General features: G+C 41.6%; 2 protein-coding genes across 2 annotated transcripts; one reads left to right on the forward strand and one right to left on the reverse strand.

Moving 5' to 3' along the window:
• Nucleotides 1-1,728: 1,728 nt before the first annotated feature.
• Nucleotides 1,729-5,493, reverse strand: mesd (mesoderm development LRP chaperone). The gene is made up of 3 exons (XM_080491932.1): nucleotides 5,321-5,493; nucleotides 3,868-4,100; nucleotides 1,729-2,459 (listed from the first exon to the last, which is right to left on the reverse strand). Exons 1-3 carry the CDS (start codon nucleotides 5,477-5,479, stop codon nucleotides 2,201-2,203), a joined length of 651 nt encoding a protein of 216 aa, XP_080348058.1. The 5' UTR covers nucleotides 5,480-5,493; the 3' UTR covers nucleotides 1,729-2,200.
• A 4,078-nt stretch (nucleotides 5,494-9,571) lies between these two features.
• Nucleotides 9,572-12,738, forward strand: tlnrd1 (talin rod domain containing 1). Its single transcript, XM_080491374.1, has one exon. It carries the CDS (start codon nucleotides 11,162-11,164, stop codon nucleotides 12,224-12,226), a length of 1,065 nt encoding a protein of 354 aa, XP_080347500.1. The 5' UTR covers nucleotides 9,572-11,161; the 3' UTR covers nucleotides 12,227-12,738.
• Nucleotides 12,739-21,464: the final 8,726 nt, after the last annotated feature.

A 21,464-nucleotide genomic window follows, 5' to 3' on the forward strand; every position in this document is an offset into this window, starting at 1 on the left:
ACAGTTTGTCTGGTGCAATGATTTTCAAATGCTTTGAGCCTGCGTTTCATTCAGAAGTCATGGTAACATATCAGATCATATTTCAACATTTTATAGCTTATTTTATATTTGATTGCAGGAATAAACCTCCAGAAACTTGGATTTAGATAGATGGATGAACGGACAGTCAGACACTTTGCATTACTGCATGTGGGTTAACACTTATTTCCGAGGAAACTGTATCAATGGGGTGAATAGGACGTAAAGAAAGGAAACCAATTGAAAACCAGGAAGTAAAATGTTGCTGCTTCTGTTCATGAAAAGCACAAGTGTCATTTATTTCCGTAGCTTTAACAGTTTTGAATGTCTCCACAAAAAAAAAAGTCGATTTAAGCGTCTGATTCTTGACAATTATTGAAATGTGGATGAAACCTCCCTTTTAGAGGGAAATGTCATAATCCCCTGCACTTATTGTTTGTGGTACAGCTACTTAGGTATTTCTACTGGTGGCCAAATGAAGCATCGCGAAGCGTCATGAACCACTTTCTTTATTTTCTGACTCCCACCAGATGGCGCTCTTGGTTTTAAGATGAGGGCTAAATAATTGGTTTTGAAGTGCGCTTTCAAACATTTCTTCAGCAGACAACGCCATCTAGTGGCTTCAGAAAATGAAGACGGTGGTTCATGAAGCTTCATGAAGCACTTCACTAGGAATTTCAACTGGATGTGATGAGTTAAAGATGATAACATTGACATTAATCATTGTGTGGAAATTCATTATTTAATGAAAAATGCACAAAAACAAAAAGCTTTGTGTATTTTTATGGGGGTGGTGCTAACAGTCTTCATCTTTACATGCCTGCAGTCGGGAGGAGTTCAGTAGAAAAGAAGCACATTTTATTTATTCTCTAGAATGTCTAATCAAAGACTTTTCTCTATACTCCTCTGTGAATGTCTCCAGATCTCTTTCTTCTGATGCCAAATGTGTTTCTACACACCCAGGAAAAGATGTACAGTTAATCACTGAGGTCGGTGTGACAGTGACTCCATTTGTTTTGGCTTTGGTTGTTCTCTCGTCTGTGGCCTGTCACACAACATTCAGACTGTTTGGGTTCTGATGGGGACAAGAAGAGCTTCACAATGCAGCTCTTCTGCCCTCTGCTGGTTGAAAGACAATCCTGAGCAAGTGAAACCACCTTCTTCTGGTCTTTACTGTTGGTGTTCCCGTTGAAACACAGTGTTTAGATAAGGGTCTCAGTGAGACGCTGCCATGAAGGAACCAGTTTAAAGGAAGCTTGGCGACATTCTGATTCTTCTACTTGGTCGACATGTCTGCAGAAGATGAAACCAAAGACATCAGGCGGCTATGGTTTAGTAGTTATTTTGAAGCCATTGAGAACACAAGCTGGAGTTTTAACCTTTTTCACTTCTGCATTCATTCAAATTTCTTTCAAACATTGAATATGATTTAATTATCATGCTCAACATAAGTGCTGCTTATCTGTCTTACAACGTCTCACTCTGGTAGTTCACCTGAATGATGCATTCAACTAAAAGATGATTCTACACACGTATGTAGCGTGTTGTTTCATAAATAATAGCATGTAGTCAGTTGTGCCTGCAATTGTAAATTATGTATGTTTACATCAACTTTAAAGTACTGAACTATTCTCAGAACACTCAGGTTCTATGATTCAACGAATGACCGTCAAAGGGAAGCGATGGCGTTCAGACGAGTCAAACATAATGTCAATATAAAATGTTTATTTTCAGATTTGATGAAAAATCACACAGTCACATTCATATCAAATCCACAAGTGCTGCTGTGTGTATTTGTGTGTGTATTTTGTGTGTGTGTGTGTGTGTGTGTGTGTGTGTAGGAAATCTCCATGATCACAGCAGACAGACATTTCTGCTGTGATCATAGCTGTTGGCACAAACAGAAGTTTAATAATATGAACTTTGAGTACCTTTCAGAGTGCACTGATTTCATTAGGTGATAATCTAACATGGGGACGTATCAGGGAGATATACTGGAGTTGATTTCATCATGTTCCCGCTCACAAACCTTCGATTTGAAAAAAAAAACATGGCTGCGGAAGCTCAGTCAGGGTTCAATGTACCAAACTCCACAGCGCCTCCCTGTGCTGCTGCGGAGCGTCACCAGTGTGTTCACAGGTCGGTGGCGAGTGTCTGAGGCCCGGAGGAGAAACCGGCTCCATCACAGCTCCTGCTTCAGGTGGCTGGCGCTGTTTCCCGTCACGTCCGGCTTCTTGCGCTCCGTCTTCCTGCTCTTCTTCTTGGTTTCATTGGGCTGCTTGTTGTTGGCGTCGTCCTTCTTGGCCGCCTTCCCCGGAAACACCTGTCCCTCCACCGTCACCTCCATGCAGCGGTCCTGGGACACCAGGAAGTCTTTGACCTCCCAGGCCATGCTGCCATCCCGCAGCATGAAGATCACCCGGTTGGAGCCCACCACGAACCTGTCAGGGGGAGAAGAACATGAAACAAGACCTAGCACTGAGGAGCAGCGAGTGTTCCACAAATCCAAAGAAAGGCCACAAAACAGCAGAGAAAAACCACGCTGAAGCGTGTTTAAGGCTGCGAATGTCCCACAAGTAATGTAACTAATGCAGCTCAGAAGCTCCACAACTTTGTTTTTCTGTGGCCTTGTTGATGTAAATGGAATACCTTAAGTTGAGTTTACAACAATGAGTTTAAAACACATAACACACACTTTTTGCTCGTTGTCAGTTTGAAGTCATGTGATGGAGCACTAACATGCCAAGCGCCATTCAAATATTCACAAGGAAAGTAAGAGAGGAAACCAAAGAGGTCAAATTCTTCATCTGACGCTCTGCATCATAAATAACCTCAGTTGCAGCCCGTGAAAATTTAAAACAGGAATGTTTTTCATCATAAAAGAAGACAGCCATGTATTTGTCCCAATTTGGGGAATTTCCATTGTTGCAGCAGGAAGTGGACAGAAATGAGTATCAAAATAATGTGAACAATAATGCTTAATTTCAAAAAACAATGACAGTAACAATATAAAAACAAGATAACTGTGGCAGAGTTTTACGCCAGTGTCAATTTCATAGGATAGAAATTCAAGAATTTGTTAATGTAAATATTTACTGAAATAGAACACAAAAAAAGTTGACAAGAAAGCCTAGAAGATGAACATTGAGTTTCTAATATGCTTAAATATCCAGCATTTACAGATTTTTGGTTTGAAACCTTTTAACATGGGCTCATGAAAGAATACAACAGTCATGATGTGATTTCTCACTTGTGCTGATGTTATTGGTAGAGGAGTTAACAAGCCCAGCCGCTCATCTCAGCTTCTCATTACTTAATATCCCAAACTCTCCATCTCATCCATTAACTCCATCTGTCATCCAGTCAGTCGGTCCGGAGAAAAATGGCAGACTGAATAGTCAGCAAACCAGAGGTCAAACCAATGGTCACACTTCTGAGAGAAATTCAAAGGAGCTGAACTGTGGACTCTCTACTGCCACCTGAAACACAAAACTGTATCTACTTCAAATGTGCATACTGCACTTTTGGAATACAAACAGTAAAAGTCAGTTTCACCGTAGAATGACAGTATTTCTATCGCGTCTCTGCTCCAGCTGCAGTAACTCCGACCAACCACCAGATGTCACTGTTCCCAAAGTGTTGACTGCTCGAGGGTCAAGTTGACTGTTGATTCTACATGAAGGTTGCAAAAAGGCTAGAATAGATGATTAACAAGCTCAAACTTTAACACTAACTTTTTCCAGGCCAAAAACATTAAGTATTTACAGTGTTCCTGCAGCGTTGCATGATCTCTGCTGTGTTTCTACAGCTGACGCTTGAGGTGAAGCTCTGTGATCAGTGTGGAACTACCTCTGGATATCGAAGTTGGCATTGAAGAGGCTGCCCTGCCACAAGCCCGTGATCTCCTCCGTCTCCTTCTCGGTGGGATCCCCCGACACTGTGGCAAAAACCATCAAGGTCCGGCCTTTCTTTGACATCTTGAGGAGCTCCTCGGGTTTGGAGGTGTCCACTTTGGCGAAGTCGATGGGAGGAGGAGACCTCTTGTGCTCGGGGAGGTCGCCCTCTTCGATGTCGTCATCCTCCTGAGAAACAACAAGTCACACCATGAGAGCTCAGGCAGAACTGTCTGAAACTTATCCCAGAAATAAAGGAGGTAAGCATTGTGTTGACTCTGTGGCGCTCAGGATAATGACATGAATCAAGGCTGGAATCTGGGTGTAATTAGGGACTCAGACCTGAAATTCAACATCCACATAAACAGAATAACAAAATCAGCTCACTACCATCTGAGAATTAAAGGATTTCTGACTGAACATGATTCATAAAGACTTGTTCATGAATTTATTTTGGATTATTGTAGAGGTAGAGATGCAGCTCATCCAGGGTCCCCCCCAAAACAAAGGGGGTGGAGCTCATTACACCCAAGCTCCAATCTCTGCACTGGCTGCCTGTGTGTCAAAGGATACCCGTCAATATCGAACTTCCTGTATATAAATCTTCAAATGGTCTTGGGCCTAAATGCATCTCAGATTGACTTGTAGATTATGAAACCTTCTGACTCCTGAGGTCATCAGGAAGAGGTTTACTGAGTGTTAAGAGTCACAAGAAACAAGGTGAAGCAGATTTTAGTTCCTATGCTCTTCACCTGTGGAACAACCGTCCTGCTGACACACTACTTTCAAATCAGACCTTAAAACACTATCGTTTGTTCAGGTTTTCCTTTAAACTACAGCTCTTACATATTTTATTACCTTTCTTTTAATGAAGTTTTTACTTCATTTATTCTTCTTTTATTGATTTCCTTAATCGTTGTTTTAATGTTATTTATTTATAAAGCACTGTGAATTGTCTTGTGCTATAGAAATAAACTTGCCTTGCATAAAGTGGGTGCTTGTGTTTGGACACTTTACAACATTATCCTGTGTTGAGATGGTACAAAAAGTAAAGGTGGTTAATGTGCACATTCTATATTAACGAGCCTCATTCATGAAAATTGTAGTTAGCATTGTTATATAAAGTCCAAAGGGGAAAGAGTGTATGCTATACATTCTTTACAAACTCTTCATTATAGAACCTTTGAAGGTCCGTACGGTGGCGGATAAGATCAGGTTGGAGTCTTTGGGTGAATAAGAACTGTTCTGCACTACAACAAACTGACAGCTCCATTAATGAGAGAGAATATGAAGAATATGAAGCCACTGAGTTACAATCTAAAGGATCTGTTGACTGCAGGTGATGGAGAGAGGCTAAGCTAACAGCGAGCAGCTCCAGCAGCTGACATTAAACCTCCGCGGTTCCCTACCTCCCACTGCTCCAGGAGCCGCGCCATGTCCGCGTCATTGTAGTCTCGGATGTCCTTCTTCTTTTTAGGCTTCTCTTTTTCGTCTGTGGCTGAAACGCAGAGGAAATATAAGCAGAGCAGCAGCAGAGCAGCACAACTCCACCTGAAGGGGGACGCCATGTTTACAGATGGTGCGCTCTCATTGGCTGCTTTAGTTCGCCGGTCACGAGACGGGAGGAGGCGTGGCCATTGACTCGCTGCTCGAGGACCTTCAAGATAAAAGTTATTATAAACAGGGTTTAAAAAAATCCAAGGATTTCAATAAAGCACATGAGAGCTCAATTAAGCACTATTATTATTTTTTAATAATTATTATATATTATTATCAATATTGTTAGTAGTACAAGTAATATTAGTTGTTGTTGTTGTTGTTGTTGTTGTTGTTGTTGTTGTTGTTGTTGTTGTTGTTGTTGTTGTTGTTGTAGAAAGTATTGTTATAGTCAAAACCATCTAACCCATGACTGAGACAAGACCAAGACCATGATAATAATGTATCTATGAATGACGACAAAGTTCAGGTTCCGCGCAGTGATTAGCGGCCTAGCCTCACAGCCAGAATGCCGTAGTTTCAGATACCCTCCGAACCTTTCTGTGTGGAGTTTGCATGTTCCCTGTATCCTACCGTCACAGTCAGCTGGGATTGGCTCCAGCGCCCTGTGACCCTACACAGGATTAAAAGGTATAGAAGTTGGAAGGATAAAGTTGAATTAAATTTGTACCATTATTAGTCACGCTCCCAAAATTATGCTATTGGTTGAGAAGGGAATGAAGCCAATCCCAAGACAGTACAGCTCAGACCTCCTCTGTCACATGGTTTGTATCTATTTGTGTATTCAGAGCCAAAATATAATAATTGTTTCTGTACAATAATGCATTAATAACATGTTAAAACATTTTTCTGGAGTCTCGTGCTGACCTGAGGAACTTCATTGTTTTCTCTATGAAGGATTCCCCTCATATATGTTGGTATTTGTCTTCTCTGTAATATTTTGATAAACCAGCAATGACAAACAGGGTCCACAGCTTTCATTAGAGAAAGTCAGGGACGGATTTAGGTTAGCAAACACTCTTTTAGAGAGATTTACTATTTGATCACGTAAAAGTGTGTGAAACTAAAATTGTTGCCATGTGACACAGCACAGTGTGAAGGCCTGCAGAGTTCACAGGGTCACAGAGATCAGATAATGGGCCTCACTGACACACAGTGCAGAGCTGCTTCCTCTCTGACCAGCTCCACCCAATGGCACCGTGCCCTGTGTGCAGCTGCAAGTCATTCTCACACTACAATAGCACTCCACACACACACAGTGTGTGAGCGAGAGCTTCATCACTGCTTACACACACACAATATGCTCAGTGTATCCTTCTGACCAAACATATCAAACTGACGTCTTTGTGTGTCGCGCATCATTTTCAGAGTGACTCAGACCGAGTTTAAGATTTTTACTCTTCATCATTCATGAGACATCCACACGGATTCTCTGGGTCATTCACCGTGACAGGAAACATAAACAGTTATTGATGCTGTCACATGATGTTCGATCTTGTGACTTCGTGCAAACAGTATAATCTACAGCAGTGATTTCAACTCAGTTAAGTTCAAATGCTGCACACAACCCACTTTGATGCTGACAGCATTGAAGTGCATGATGACCCATGAAAAACTCCAAATATTTCCCTTTCTGAGTCTGTATCTAATTAAATATAACTATAAAAAAAAATAAAAAATCCGGACAAGGAGGTAGCAGCCACAGAGAGTAGCGCTCAGGGACCCACGGTGCATGATTTTTGGGAAACCCACACACACACACACACACACACACACACACAGAGGGAACACGCAAACTCCACACAGAAAGGCCCCTGGCTGGATTTGAACTAAGACCTCTGTGCTAACGACGAGCGCTAACCGCTGGGCCGCCGTGCAGCCCAAGATTGTTTCAGCAATTACAATAAACTGCAATCCAGTATTCCAGGAGGATATTACTAATCACGCATTGATCAGTTTGTGATTTTCGTGCAATCTCAATGTTGTTTGTTAATGTTTTTTCTTATTTTTTAATGGTTATCTTTTATTGCTATCCTCAGCAATTAATGAATGCAGTGGAGTGCCAACTAGTACTACAAGTATTGTTTTTAAGGCAGTAGTAAAGGAACAGTGACTTAAGGGAATGTGGAACAGTGGTTAGCACTGGTAATGGGTTCAAATATCGGCCGGGCTTTTCTGTGTGGAGTTTGCATGTTCTCCCTGTGTGTGCGTGGGTATTCCTCCGGGTACACTGGTTTCCTTCAACTGTCCAAAAACCTGCATGTGTGGTTAATTAGTGATCCGAAATGTAAATTAATTTAAATAAAGAAAGGTGCTATAAATGTAAAATTTTACTGTAATTACTTTGTCCTTTCAAACTCATATTATTAGCACTTTAAGAAGTTAATCTCATAGTTATGTGGTCAGAAAGCCACTTTTTAAGCGTTAGAATTATATTTTGATGCCAGTCCTTGTAGTACTTTAACCCCTCCCACACTGCAAGGTGATGGGACTTTAGAGAGGAGCAGTACAGCCTGAGTTAATGAGTTAGTCCCACTGAACTGTTTCTCTTGTTTAGTTAAATACTTTGCCAAACTAGACTGCACTAAGTGTACATTTTGTAAACCTGACCGACTTCCTGCTCAGTAGAATTCTGTCATTTGTGTATCATACGCTTGGACACGGTTTAGGTGACGTCACAGCAACACACCCTGTCAACATCCGTCCAGCTTTCAAAATAAAAAGTAGAACCGCCTGGGAACCGCAACCTGAAAACCAAGCTCATTACTGAGCTGGTTTTCAAAGTATGAGCCCATCGCAACCAGGAGTAACAGAACAGCTCTATACCAGGGGTGGGAAACTAATTTTCCATGGGATGCAAATGAAAACATAATGTTTATTGAAGGCTGAGCCGTTCTATCAGAGTTTCCATCCATCCATCTCTTGTAGCACTTTGTCGCATACTGACATTGTACATTCATAATTTTACAATATTTTGGTAATAAATTAGTTGAATCAACAAAACACCTTGAGCAGCTGAAAGAGTCGAATCTCTTTCGTGAACTGATCCGGAAGAAGAATCACCATTCCATTATTAGTGGTAGAGATTGTTGTGATCAGTGTGACCAAGTCTGATTGTTATAAATGACAGGGCTTTTTTTTTTTATCTTCTTCTTCTTATGCAAAGTCACTTTAAAATAACTTCTGTAGCAGATTGCAGGTTTTCATGCTTGTATGCTAAAGTGCTTATTCTGGCTTTGCTTCGTAAAAAAAAACCCTCCGGATTCTGTCCCTGACCTTCACAATAGTTGTTACTTTAGGAAGTGATATACATACGTCTGTTGCATTAGTTACTGCACCCATCCAGACAAATTTTTTTTTACAATATATTTCAAAATGTGGGAGAAATTAGAATGCACAGAAGGACTGGACCAAATTTCACAGTGTCAGTTTACTATGGCTAATGCATAATGTACTCATCATTTTCTGTGTCTTTTTAAAAGTTTACAGGAAAAAGAACAAGTTGACTGCATTTTAAGTCACTAATGGCGCTTGTCAGAGATGCACAATCGCAAAAATATCAAGATGCAGAATATACATATCACAAAATATTGAACAGAAAAGAGTGATGTTTCCATGTGCTGTGCATAGAAAATGTTTGTTTAAACAAAATCAACTAATTAAGAATTACTGAGTTTTAAAGTGTGATTATTTGCTTTATTTCACAAAGTTTGTGTGGTTAATTATTTTAACACTCTATTCAATTGTCAGCCCGAATTATATTGTTCCCAATGGGCACAACTTAAACATACAAAAATGTTAATGTTAACGTTAACGTTAATGTTAAAAATTAAACAAGTAAACAAGCTGCTCTGATTCTGAAACCCTGCTGGTGGAAACTATATGGGATGAACCTCTCAAAACAAAATAGATCCCAGTCACAGCTGGTGTTGGCTAGGGCCAAGAGAAAGAACACTTTTACTTGAAAAAATAAATCTTAAAGCATTAGTTTAAGACTAGGAATTGAGAATCCCAAGACCAAGACAAGAGCAAGACTTTAAGGATCCGAAACCGAACTCAAGACCAAGACCACCTTGAAACCTGGTACAGCTGTTTGCGCTCTGGTGCTTTTATTGTGGAAAAGCTTCCTTTTCCGGTACGGTTCCCCTGCTCTCTTCGGTTGACGCCGCGGTGAAGTCTCATGGCAGAGCGGCGGCAGCGGCAGCCGCGGCGTACAGTCTGCAAACAGAAAGCCGCCGTGAAACTCGTTGGTACTGTTCAGCTCCTCCACTCTAACGCCAGACCGTTCCCCTCGAGCTTCGCCGGAGCGGGACAGAAGTGAGCCCAGAGACCCGGCGGAGGCTTTAAAGGACGAGTCGCGTTGTTCCGTTGCTACAACTTGAGTGAGTCCTCCAGCCGACCACACCCTCCCCGCTTCCTCATATTGCCGCCACGGGAGCGCGCAGCGCCGCTTTGAATCCCTGGGAATAACGGCCACCTCGAACCGTGACCCCCCCCTCCCGGGGAGCTGCTTCACATGTCAACCGGGATGGATGTACAACGCCGGTGCCCACGGAGGAGGATAAGCGGGGCTACACGCTCTCTCGTCCCGAGTTAAAACTTGGCGGAGGTGGCCCCACGGGCGGTGCATATGGAGTCCCGGGGACCGGAGCAACTAGCGTCTAACCCGGGGCTGAGTTTGAAGAAGAAGCGGTTGAAAGTGGACTGACAAGGGGGCTTGGAGTTGTTTTTGTTTCCTTCTTCTTTTACTCCACTTGGGGAGGACTCATGAAACGTGGTGCTGGAGGGGAAGCCGGATCTCCCCGCTGTCCCGACGAGCCGGCCGGGTGGCGCCCCGGCTGCACGCAGCATGAGTCCGCCTGGCAGGTCACTCTCAGCGGGAACAAGTCAGACAAAGTCTCGGTGCTGCTTCAGGCAACTCACTCTGACTCCAGTGGACACAAAATGATATCCTGCTGATCACAGCCCCCCCCTTTTTCCCCTTAGAAAAGACTCAAAAGGCATCCACTAAACATGTTTTCATATAGAAAGTGGTATAAAAGTATAGACATCTTTAAGTAGAACAAAAGGCTGTGGAGCTGAAGTTTCTTCCTTTTTTTCAATTGGGAATGTTTTGTTGTTTCAGGTGTTTAAGGAGCTTGTGACATTTTTTAAAAAAAAAATTTTTTTTTAAATAATCTCAATCTGCACTTTGCCGTTTTGAAGGCACCTTGGTGGCACTGCAGTTTGTGTGTGATTTTTTCTTTTTTTTTTCTTTTTTAAAATAATCCTGTGAATTCTTCTGTTTCCCTCCTAAAACAACCTGGGACTACGTTTAGAAGATTGACTTCAGGGCATTTAAATTAAAGTTTCCAGTAGAGCTTGTTACACTGACTGCTCAGAAGTTACCCCGTTACATTGTAAGATTACTAACAACCCCTGGGAATATGCCAGATTATAGACGTTTATTGTAATATAGAATAATTAAATGCAGTAAGTTTCGCTCTTGCCACATGTTTACATGGGGAATTTCAGTCTTGTATGTTAACATGTAATGCACAGTTGACCGCCTATACTCTGAAGGATCTTAAGGAAGACTGTTTGGCCAGTTTTTGTTTTTTTTTGTTAGTTTTTCTTTTGTGTGTGTATTTATGGATTAAGGGTAATAGTGGAAATGTCTTAAACAGAACAATGCAGCAGCAGAAAAACAGAATTAAGTGAATCCATTCAGAAGAGTGGTTTGCCCCTCTCCCCCAGGACTGCCCCTCTTTATTATGGCTAGTGGTGGCTCTGGCAAATCAGCAAGTGAGGGATCAGCCAGCGCACCCAGTGGCAGTTTGCAGCAGAGGAAGCGGCTCTCCTCCGTCTGCGACACGTGTAAGGGCAAGATGCAGCTGGTGGCCGACCTCCTCCTGCTGTCAAGCGAGACCCGGCCGGTCATGACGTCCGAGGGCGTGGTGGTGGCTGACACTTTCAACCAGTGCCGCGACACGGTCATCGCCCGAACCAAGGAGCTTTCCATCCTCACCCACGACATCCAGAGCCAGCTCAACATGGGCCGCTTCACCGAGGTGGGGGACCGCCTCCTGGAGATGGCCGACCTGGTGGTGTCTCTGACGGAGTGCTCGGCCCACGCTGCATACCTGGCGGCGGTGGAGACGCCGGGCTCCCAGCCCTGCCTGTCAGGCCTGGTGGACCGCTACAAGGTGACCCGCTGCCGGCACGAGGTGGACCAGAGCTGCGGCGTCCTGCGGGTCACCCCGCTGCCAGACCTGACCCCTCAGCTCCTCCTGGAGCTGTCCCAGAACATCTCCACTAACCTCAAGACTCTGACGGACATCTCGTCGCTGGCCAGCGAGAGGTCCAGGGACCGCTTCGCAAAGGAGCAGTTCAAGCTGAGCGTCAAAAGCATGAGCACGAGCGGCACGGCCTTCCTGGCATGCGTCAAAGAGGTGAAGACACAGCCCAGCGAGCTGACCAGGAACCGCTGCGTCCTCTTCAGCGCCGCCCTGGTGCAGGCCGTCAGCGCCCTGGTCGGCTTCGCCACCGAGCCGCAGTTCCTGGGACGGGCTGCGAGTATCTCCGCCGAGGGGAAGGGGGTACAGACGGCAGTGCTGGGGGGCGCCATGAGCGTGGTGTCCGCCTGCGTGCTCCTCACTCAGGGCCTCAGGGACGTGGCTCAGCATCCCGAGAGCAGCTCCAAGATGGCCGACTACCGGGAGCGTCTACGCAACTCGGCGTGTGCCGTGTCGGACGGCTGCACTCTGCTCACTCAGGCACTCCGAGAACGCTCCTCTCCAAGGACTCTGCCGCCAGTCAACTCTCATTCTGTGAATTAGTTTAGGAAGAGGCACGGCGGTCTCCCAAGTCGTGTCGTGTCGTGACGTACCAAAGAGAGACTTGCTCGGGTTCTCCCTGCTCATCAGGTTCGGAGCAGAAGGCCAATGTGGCTCCGTCCTGCAGGGTTCGCTGTCGCGCTGGATGCGACACGGATCCCGTCGGGAACGGACGACCGGAGCGGTCCAGCAGCCCCTCGCCGACTCCCTCTGTCACCACCTGAAACGTTTACCTCAGTTTTCAACCTCGATGATGGATGTAGCCTCGCCGTGTGGTCGGCCGACCCGCTCGATCACACGCGCTTTGTGAGATTGGAACGAGTGTTTTGAGTGTCCTGATGCTTTTTATTTTTCCAACGTGTGTGAATTCTGAATTGGTTAAAAAAAGAAAAGAAAAAGCTGCTGTGAGTGTGTGCCATAGGTTTTACACTATTTACCAGACTTCCCATAGTATTTTCAAGTGTTCTGACCATGCATGTAATGGAGTATTTATTTCAACTATTAAAAAAGTTGTTTCTGATATTCTGGTTTTGGCTTAATGTGCTGCTCAAAGCTCAATTAATTCATTGAACACATCTTACTGGTGACGGGTGTAGGAACCACTGTGCATCTCAGAAATGTGCAAATGTTTAAAAATGCATTTGTCATTTACATTTCTGCAAAAATAATTACCTCCCTTTAGAAGTTTATTTGTAAATATAGATCTGTAAATGGGAATAATTTTAATATGAACAGGTATTTGAATGTTTTGAAACCCTCTAGAAAAGATTTTTTAAGCCTTTTCAGGACACTCACTAAAATATAAGTCCGTGTAAAGATGCCAATTATAATAAAAGCTGCAAAGAGGAGTACAACTGATCAAAACTGCACAAATGTATTGATTCTAAATTTAAAAACAAGGACTTTAGCCCTTTATGAATCATTGCATACGACTGCTCTATAGCAGTGTGTTATTTAGAAAAAGGTACATTAAAGATACTTAACAGACTTATTGGGGGTATGTTTAAAAATATATACCATCAGCCTTAGTTTCTGTGTAGAGCTCTTATGTTCATGCAGTTTTTGAAAATATGTTTTTAGTGCAAATGTACTAATCTGGTGAAACAAATGGGAATGCAATTCTAAGGAAACTAGAAATAACATTTCTTAGTATTGAGCATAAATGCAACTGTTATTTTTCTTTCTATGTAGCCTTGTCAATGGAGAGGAAAGCTGATGCACAAGTTACTAACAAAGGTGTTTCAGGCCCCAGTTTTCTGTGACTTGGTAGATAAATATCAAAACCTCAAGCACTTCAAGACTTAATGATGAAAGGTTTATTTTTTTGTGTCTGCTGCAGCGAACATCAGCTTGATCTGTCAAACCATCAAAAATCACAGCTCTCTACCTTGCTGGTATAAACAGTCAATCTTTCCTTTCAAAAACCTCATCTTTTGATTTACAAAGGAAAAGTTAACTTTTTCCTGAATTAATATATAAATCAAATAGTGAAACCTTCATCAATGTTACATCTATGACATAAAGTGCAATATTTCAAGCCTGTTTTATTTTGTTGTTGATATTTTCAGCTGCTGAGTCACAGTGAAATCAAAACTATTTTTAAAAATATATAACAAAATGTTAGAACATAATAGAAAAAGAGTAGAAAATATTTCATTAAAAAAATTACAATTACTTTAGCGCGGATATTTTCCCACTTTTTTAAAACAGGCCATAATTATCATAATTACTTAACCATCATCACGTTTAATGCCATTTTCTGTATAATTAGATGATTGATTAGATATTTAAACTATATATTATATAATCAATGAAAATGTTAGTAAGTAATACGAACAAAAATACAAGTTTTTTTTTGTTTGTTTTTTAAATGCAATAATCCTCTGGGAAATTTTGAAAACATGGAAAAATCAACAGACATTTTGCATTGGTTCCTGTGGAAGCATCAAACAAGAACCTTGTAAATGAGGTTGATTCATCTTATTCCGTTAGTGACTTAGACCCCATTTGCAAGACAAGCGTCTTCATCTGAAAACTGAAAAAACCTTCATAGCATTTTGGGCGTCGACAACGCTACTTCTTGAAAACGGCTCCCAAGATGGAACTATTCAAAAGTGCTCTGACTCTGTCTCCGTGGAAACGGAGAAAAACTTTTTGGTAAATACTGCACATGCGCACCGCGACTGTAGTAAATAGTAGTAAAGGATACGATCGTCCCAATGAATGTGTGTGTGTGTGTGTGTGTGTGTGTGTGTGCGTCAATACTTGAATTTAATAAAGTCTACATTTACTACAAAATCATTTAGTTCACATATGGAGACACATTTTATGTACAGATACTGAGTGAAACCAAAACAAGGCAGAGAGACAGTTTAAAGGAGCTTCACTGTTCACAGCGTACCGTCCTCTGTTTGCATACATAAGCTTTACAACAAAAACTAGTGACTCTACATTTCAAACTTCATTTTTTTTCACTGTTTTTTGCCGTTTCCGTTTAAAGGGACATCATTTTCAAAACGTTGCAGTTTACACTAGAAACATTTCAGAAACAAAAAAGCAAAATCAATGTATTTGCTTGAAAAACCTGTTGTGTAAACGGGGGCCTTAGTTTGGTGTGCCGGTAGCTTTGTGGTATTGATCATCGCACTATGTATGTGGTCATGTGTAGTATTGTAGTTAAGACCTAAACGAGTGTGAGTGCTCTCAAAATGTGAGTTCCGTCGACCTCTTGCAGTGCTGATGTTGTTTTAGTTTAGAGCTCATGCTCCAGTACATGCAGCAGCCTCCTGTGTGTTCGGATTCTCCCTGCGTCAGTTCAGCCCGGGTCAGCAAAGCCGTCCTGAAATCTGTACGGCGGCCGTTCACACAGAGGCCAAGTCCGCTTTTAATGAAATGTATTACACGGGGATGACCTCTGTGCGGCGAGATCTGTGCTGAATCCTTTATAACAGCAGGCACGTAACCCTGATCCTGCTTTGAGCGTTGGCGTCACGTGTAGGAAATGAGTTTTTCGCGCACAGCGTCCAGCTGATCGGCTTAAAAAAAAACAAAAAAACGTGTCGGCTTCAAGTGTGAATGTGAGGTCAGAGGGAAAGTCTTCAGTCCAGTTCCCACAGGGGGAAAAAACAGCCCGGGGGGTTTTTGTACTTATTTGATGCTGATAAATTCAATCACAGCAGTAAGTGAGTTTAAGGAAGGAGCATGAGCACGACAGGAACAGTAATCATGGAGGAGGACACACAACGGGCAGTTTTTTACACTGTGAATGCTGATCTAAGTGTATATGATTGTCAAAACAGCTTCAAGCTTCTATTTGTATATAAGTAGTTTTGAGTCTATCAAAGTCTATTAAATTGCTCATTGGGGGGACAATTATCAGTTTGTTTCAAAGGATCAGGGGCTTTTCAAGGAAGCTTCATGTTCTTACTTTGTTTCAGATGATAGATTTCCTTTTTTTTTTAAAGTTAGTAACACGAAAAATCTCCAAATCTTTCTGTTTGACCTTTTTAGCCAACTTGCATTTTACACTTATATTAGTAATGCATGATATTATAGACATCACTGACATAATACCTCATTTTATGAAATAAATTCAACACATATGGATGGAATGAAAACTATGGAAATAACTCGACTAGTATTGTTCCCTTCTGTGAGTCTCATTATTTTTGTCAAATAAGAAGAATTTCTATCAAGGTAGAAATTGATGTCTCTTCTTTAATTTCAATATTTGTATGATAAGTTTTTCCTGGAGGTCAGAACCCTTTCACTCACTTCCACTGATCCACAGGCGGGAAAATAAAGCAAAAATTTTAATCCATGGACATCATTTTATATTTTCCGAAAGCTTTCCAGCATTCAAATCAACATTTCTTAATCACATTTTGCAAAAGTTGCTAAAGTGTTCCATGCCACGACACATCTACACTTTTGGCTGATAAATGATTATTGTGAAAAAATTTGTTTTTGTGCTTAAACTGCTAAAGAACTGATGGATTTAAGTTTAAAACAATCATTAAAACTACTCCGTAGACAAATTCTTTCATGATAGAATAGATTGTTATGGCAACTTTATTAAAATGTATAAATGAATGTTGTTGGGTTTTTTTCCAGTGTTTCCCAGCTCTCTCCGGCTCTCGGTGCTCTTTAACTCAGCCTCTCTCCTTTTGCTGAAGCCAAAAGCTGTTGGCCCACAACAGGAAACCTATAGCCTGTGCTATCAGGAGTGGCTTCCTTCACACGACAGAGCGCCGGAGTCATAATTTCGGCCAAGGTTTCGCCCATTTCCTGCTGCAGGAGGGAAGCACTTGCCTATCCTTTTCCCCCGGGGGAGCTCCCATCCCCGCGGCGTCCACACACTCGTCTCTGAGGACGAGGAAGCTGCTGGCCCGAGTCACACACACACACACACACACACACACACACACACACACACACACACACACACACACACACACACACACACACACACACACACACACACACACACACACACACACACACACACACAGAAGACGGCTGTACTGGAGCTCTGTGCGCCACCGAGGAGCTCTTTTTCATCATTAAATATTCATTGTAAACTATCATGCCGTTGAGGGTTTTCAGGTGGAATTGAGACCCTGAATTCTATTACATTCTACCTTTTTGGTCATGATTAGATGGTCGCGTCCCCGAATACTGAAAAACATAACAGCACATTTAAATGAAAGATACAACAAATTAAATTGAGGTCACTCATTTCATTTAATGTATTTTTTTCCAGAAATGTGTTACGATATCTCAACTGAATTGAGTACATTTGAATTTGTGGATCATTTTAAGCAATGACTTTGTAATTGTAATGAGTTTAACCAATACATATTCTAAGAATTTGATTTCAGCCAATTATATTTAATGTCTTAAATCAGCATACTCCCTTTACCGAAGTTGCAATCAAATATTAAAGTTTTCTGTACTCTTCTTAATTATGTGAGTGGATGACAGTCAGTGGACTCAATTGGTTTCAGCAGAGCTAACTAATCAGGTTTCACTGTGTATTAAACAAGATATTAAACACAAAGGAACTTGTGTCATGGTAACGTGACAGAATTGAGTAAATTTAAATGTGTGGCTCATTTTAAGCATTGGCATTGTAATTCTAGTGCATTTAACCAATTACTTTTCCTTAAAGTAACTTAATGCATTATGGGTGTTATAAAATGGCTTAAGCAAAGCTTTTTAATTTTCAATTTAGTTTATATGTTTTTTTATAACCTTTTATCCTTGTTAATGATCCTGCATATTTCATACACACTGTTTCAGTCAAGTGCTTTTATAACTTAAATCAGTGTAGTTGTTTTACTGAATCTTTAATCAAACATTGAAGGCACCTATAATCTTTACTGATGATTTCGTTTTCTTGTGCTGGCGGCTATAAATGGGATCAGATGGTTTGAATTGAGTTTCAGGTTTCACAGTCTATGCTTGAAAGTTGAAAGTTTCCCTCAACCAGGATATTCCAGTCAGTGTCAACATATTTACTTTATCAAATGTCCTAGTTGGCCAGCAGTGTGTTTCAGCCATCAGTCAATATTTACACGTGTGACTTGTCAGAATGTCTCCTGTGAGCACCAACCACCACACAATCTGACGGTCAATATAGCACCCACATCTAACTGACCTGAAGGTACCAGCCACTTTCACTGAGGCTCTGAAACACCTGACAGGAGGACAAACTCCACAGAAAACCCCACAGATCAGTGTTTTCCTGCTCTCTGAAAGGTCAAGGGTCAAACTGACTGTGTGGAGCTTCTCATTCAGGTCTGTACGGAAGAGTTTTAGGGCCACGGAAGAAAAAAAATTATTCGGAGGCTAAAAAAACCAAAAAAAAAAACCTTTGTGTGCTTCAGAAAAAGTCAAAAATCAAAAATCAAAGTCGAGACTTTTTTTTTTTCACGGAGAGAGGTCTATCCATCCCTCATCATTTGCTCTTAGATGTAAAATCACATTAAATCACGTAATTCTGACTATATAGGGTTGCTTACTGCTTATGGACATGTGATTTTACACAGGATTTCCTTGATTAATAAGAACACATTTAAATAAGCACCCCGGGATCCGCGACTTTGTCCTTCGTACTCGACGAACAAGGCAGCAGGCTGCTCTGTCTCTTCTAGTCCTGATACTGATGATAACTGACCGTGTTTATGAGCGAGATTCTGTCCTGAAGCATCTTTTCAACCGTGAAAAAAAAATCTCTACTTTGATTTTCGACTTTTTCTGAAGCGCATGAAGGTTGGTTTTTTTGGTTTTTTTTAGCCTCCGAATAATTTTCTTTTCTTCAGTGGCCCTAAAACTCTCCCGTAGGTCTGGATTCACAGTGTTGCTCAACATTTTTCAGCTGCTGTTTGCTGCCAGAGAGGAAATCAGCCTTGTCTGACTGAGGCATGAGCTCACGTTGACTCATAACAATCACAACATGTGGACCAGGACAGCAATCATTGATTTTTACTACTCATTGATTTCTTCTTTCTCCTTTTGTTGTTGATTTATGTTTCCTATTGCAGCCACACAGACACAAGCAAAATGTCTGTTGTTGATAAACACTTTAAGACGTCTTGTTTAGTTCAGCTAGACAGTCGGATTATTGGCGCCTCTTCTCCGCCCCTTCCTGCCGGAGATCTATGCGCTCCACTATGCCACGCCCATCAGCCAGAACCCCGTCACGTTCATCACACCATCTCCTGCCATTGGGAACGTGGTACAGGAGGATGAACGACATATCAAGCATAGCATAGCTTCTTTCCACAGGCTGTGAGGATATTTAATAGATTGTGCCCCTAATCTTATCTTCCAACAAACACAACAGAATAAATACAATAAAATGGACCGCTGACCCCAAAAAGTTTGGAGAAGATATGCCGCCATTTGAGTTAAGTAATTCTCTTCATGCTTCTTCTGATATCTGTATTCAAATGCTGGTCGTCCCCGAGTCTGAGGTTCCGTTTACACAATGTTTTCATGTGGAAAGTGTTCTTTTGGTGTCATGTAAACGTTGCCCAGAGCCACTGAAAACGCAAAGTTATGAAAACGGCTCCCAAGGTGCAACTTTTCTAAAACATTACGACTCCATTTGAATCTCTGTGGAATAGGCACTTTTGAAAATGCGAGGACTCCGTCTCCACATAAAGGGGGAAAACACAACTCTTCTTAAACAGTGCTATTGCACATGCACACCGCGGCCATAGTAAATGGTTCAGCTGCAGATGTGCGAGTAGACGGACAGTAACAACGTTTCCTCCAGAGTGTCATGACTCCCAGTCCATCTTCTCCTGAGACTTGGTGGTTTTATAGTTGACAGCCACTGTAATAACAATCCAACTTGGTTTTCTGTCCATATGAATGTCTGTCTTCTCCCATTGTTACTGTTTATAGCGTATTGTTCTCTGTCTCATGTGTGGGTGGTTTCATTACAAAAACAACCAACAGCACCCACTAGTGGGCAACATGAAAACTACATAAGTTTCAGGGTTTCCGACTTTCAGTGGAATTGAATATCTTTTTCAAAACGTCACTTGAAACGTTGTTGTGGAAATGGGGCTTCTCTATCTTATGGTCTTGATGTGGTGGATAGAGGACTGCATTTTATCCAGCCAGGTAGAATTTTGACACTATGTGCGTCTGGTTCCATGGAATATCATTGTTTTAGCTATTTTAATTCAACCTGATTTACTGTAATAAATAATCTAAACCTAAGATTTTTGATTTCCAACTGTTTAAGGAGTTTATTATGTCTCTGGTTCAATCCAAACTTTAAAAACACCCCAACAAAAGACAATATTCCTTTTGATAGCTAGTTGTAGTCTGACATATTGTAAAATAGTTTTTAATCTTGAAACAGTTAGATTTAAAAAAAAAATTGTCTGTTAATGCTTATTAGATTTAAAGCTGATCATAATCTTGAATCTTTAAAACTCCTTTCTGAAAGCAAACGCTCTTGTTACTTGTGTTTTTGATTCTGTACCTGGGCTGAAATCACAATATTACTGGTGGCTGCAATTTGTCAGAATTTGTAATATTGTGTGTATAAAACTGTACCCAGCGCCAGCTGAGTGCTCCACCTCTTAAACGATTTAAAAACTGTGATACACATTTGGTTTAGGGGTGTCAAACAGCCTTTAGTTCAGAGGTCGCATAAATTTAAACTTTAAAAAAAAAATTTCATCGTGGTGCAGAGCGTACGTGATGAAAATGTCACTATTTCCACAAAACCAAACAATTACTACAAGAAAATGACTACAATCTCAACATAAAGCCAATTTTAATGAAAACTTCTGTTGCAAAATACCATAAACTGACCAAAAACATCTCCTGGAGCTGTTGCATTGTGGGGGTTTTTACATAGTCACCCTGACAGCAAAGCTTTAGTCTTGCAACCTGTTTTTTGCCCATGAGCCTCATGTTGAACACCTGTGCTTTAGACAAGAACAGGATCCTTGAAACAGCCTCCCATGAATGGGATTTTCTTATCTGTACAAACACTGTCGTTCAGTGTGACTTCCAGGATTTTATATCACATGCACTAGTTTCATTGACAAAGCATGCGGTGGTCATGGTCACTGTTTCTCTGTTTGGCCTCCACATGGGGTTTCTGGGTGTGTTGCTGTAACCTGAAGAAAGCAAACTGATCCCGAGTGCATTATTTATGACTTTGGCTGATTGAATGACAGTGCTAAAGCACCAACACAGAGGATGGACAAAGCAAAAGTGTTTCTTTTGAAATACTGAACAAAATGTTGTACTATGAGTATCCCACAGGAGTGGCCTTGAGGTTAGGGAAGCAAGCTTGTAACCAGAAGCTGGCTAGTTTGAACCCCACTGCAGACGGGTCACCACTGCCTTAACCCTTAAGCCAGAACCTCTCAGACTGCATCAACTTTGGCATCTGGAGAAAATGCTTCCACCAAATCATTGAACTCATGATGATGGCATAGTGGGAACCCCCCCTCAAATTTGGCCAATTGGACCAACAGGATACAAGATTTTGATGTAGTATCTTTGAGGGTTTCATTTTCGACAACAGCTCAACTTCCCTAAGCCAGACAACTGAGAAACATCATCGTAAACCACTATGACATATAACCCTGACAGTCCAAACTGTATCAGATTTACCCACAAGAGTCATTTTTCACGTCTGAGTTGACATACTGATGAGAAAAACGAGAGAATAAGGTCACAAATGTTGAAATGAATATGATAGAGT

The sequence above is a fragment of the Lipophrys pholis genome (assembly GCF_963383615.2).
Source record: "Lipophrys pholis genome assembly, chromosome: 2".
Taxonomy (NCBI): Eukaryota; Metazoa; Chordata; class Actinopteri; order Blenniiformes; family Blenniidae; genus Lipophrys; species Lipophrys pholis.